Below are 1,406 nucleotides of genomic sequence, written 5' to 3' on the forward strand. Positions count from 1 at the left end.
ATTCATTTTCTTCGCTGCGCAGCCTGGCGTTAGGATTGGTGACTCTGATGGCCAGCTGGGCTGCTCTTTCCACGATAGCTTTACGGTTCTTGGAGGAGACGTTGTGAGCAATCTCTGCACAGTAAGATTTGTTGCACATCAACAGCACCTCTAGCTCTTTGACGTTGTGGACCAGGAACTTGCGGAAGCCGCTGGGCAGCATGTGTTTTGTCTTCTTGTTGCTCCCATAACCAATGTTGGGCATTAAGATCTGGCCCTTAAATCTTCTCTGCACCCTGTTGTCAATGCCTCTGGGCTTGCGCCAGTTACGCTTAATTTTGACATAACGATCTGATTGGTGCCGGATGAACTTCTTGGTCCTCTTTTTGACAATCTTGGGCTTCACCAGGGGTCTGAGGGCAGCCATGATGCCGGTCGAAATGGCCGCCTCCTCTGTAGGCAGCCATGTTCTGGAACATTCTTAAAAGCAATTTGTGTTATGTCAGGCTTCCTGGGCCTTTCTGAGAAGTTTTTAATTGGTTGATGTTCTCAACCTTCCTTTCCTAGTTGGTGTTCTCAACCTTCCTTTCCTAGGACCAAGCTCATAAGAGAACTTCAACTCTTGGTGATTCCATCTTGACTAAGGATGCCATCTAGGATCCTACTTGGCTCCCTATGCCTCTTCCGTGTTCTCCCCCTCTCATATGCCACGAACCCTTATGTGAGAACTTGCCGAATTATCCCTGAAATGTACTCCCATTCCCACCTTCTTTACTGATCTGATGTCTTTTTCCTTCCCCACATATGAGACCATAAATCCTTGTTGTCCTGCACTGGTAGATAGCTACTGCTGACATATCCTGAGAATTCCTGAGATGGGAATGGGATAATACAATACTTTTGGTACCACAGTTTGGGGCCACTCCTTGAGACCCAATACTGAGTTGAGGGTTTCACACATAGAACATCTACCACCCTCATACAAACAATAGCCGTGAAAATGGAAAAGATTTTAGACTTGGCTTCCCCTAGGAAGAGAAATCTGAATATGGAAATAAAGTGACATGAGCCATAACACAAGAACAACAAAAAACTCATCAAAAAACAGATTCGATGTTGACATTCAAATGAGTATTCACCCAATTTAGTTAACTTAATCTTTGCATAGTAGATGCTCAATAAATGTCTGTGGTTTATAGTTAGTGCAGGCAGATGTTCAGTTCACTGTGGAGACCTAAGCCTTTCACAGGGCCAGAGAGACACCTAAGACCAGGTACTGGAGAGTTGACTTCAACTCATGGTGTCCCCGTGTGTGTCAGAGTAGAACTGTGCCCCACAGTGTTGTCAGTGGATGAATTTTCATAAGTAGATCCCATTCATGGCGCCCCCGTGTGTGTCAGAGTAGAACTGTGCCCCACAGGGTTCTC

At 45.7% G+C, this 1,406-nt stretch overlaps 1 protein-coding gene across 1 annotated transcript; it reads right to left on the reverse strand.

The window, feature by feature from the left end:
- Positions 1–7: 7 nt before the first annotated feature.
- On the reverse strand, positions 8–407 carry LOC102837684 (60S ribosomal protein L32-like; the record flags this gene model as incomplete). Its single annotated transcript, XM_006861196.1, has 1 exon — positions 8–407. A coding segment is annotated over exon 1 (399 nt), but the record flags the coding sequence as incomplete, so codon positions are not given.
- Between the last annotated feature and the right edge of the window lie 999 nt (positions 408–1,406).

Source organism: Chrysochloris asiatica, unplaced genomic scaffold (assembly GCF_000296735.1).
Source record: "Chrysochloris asiatica unplaced genomic scaffold, ChrAsi1.0 scaffold00041, whole genome shotgun sequence".
NCBI classification, from domain to species: domain Eukaryota; kingdom Metazoa; phylum Chordata; class Mammalia; order Afrosoricida; family Chrysochloridae; genus Chrysochloris; species Chrysochloris asiatica.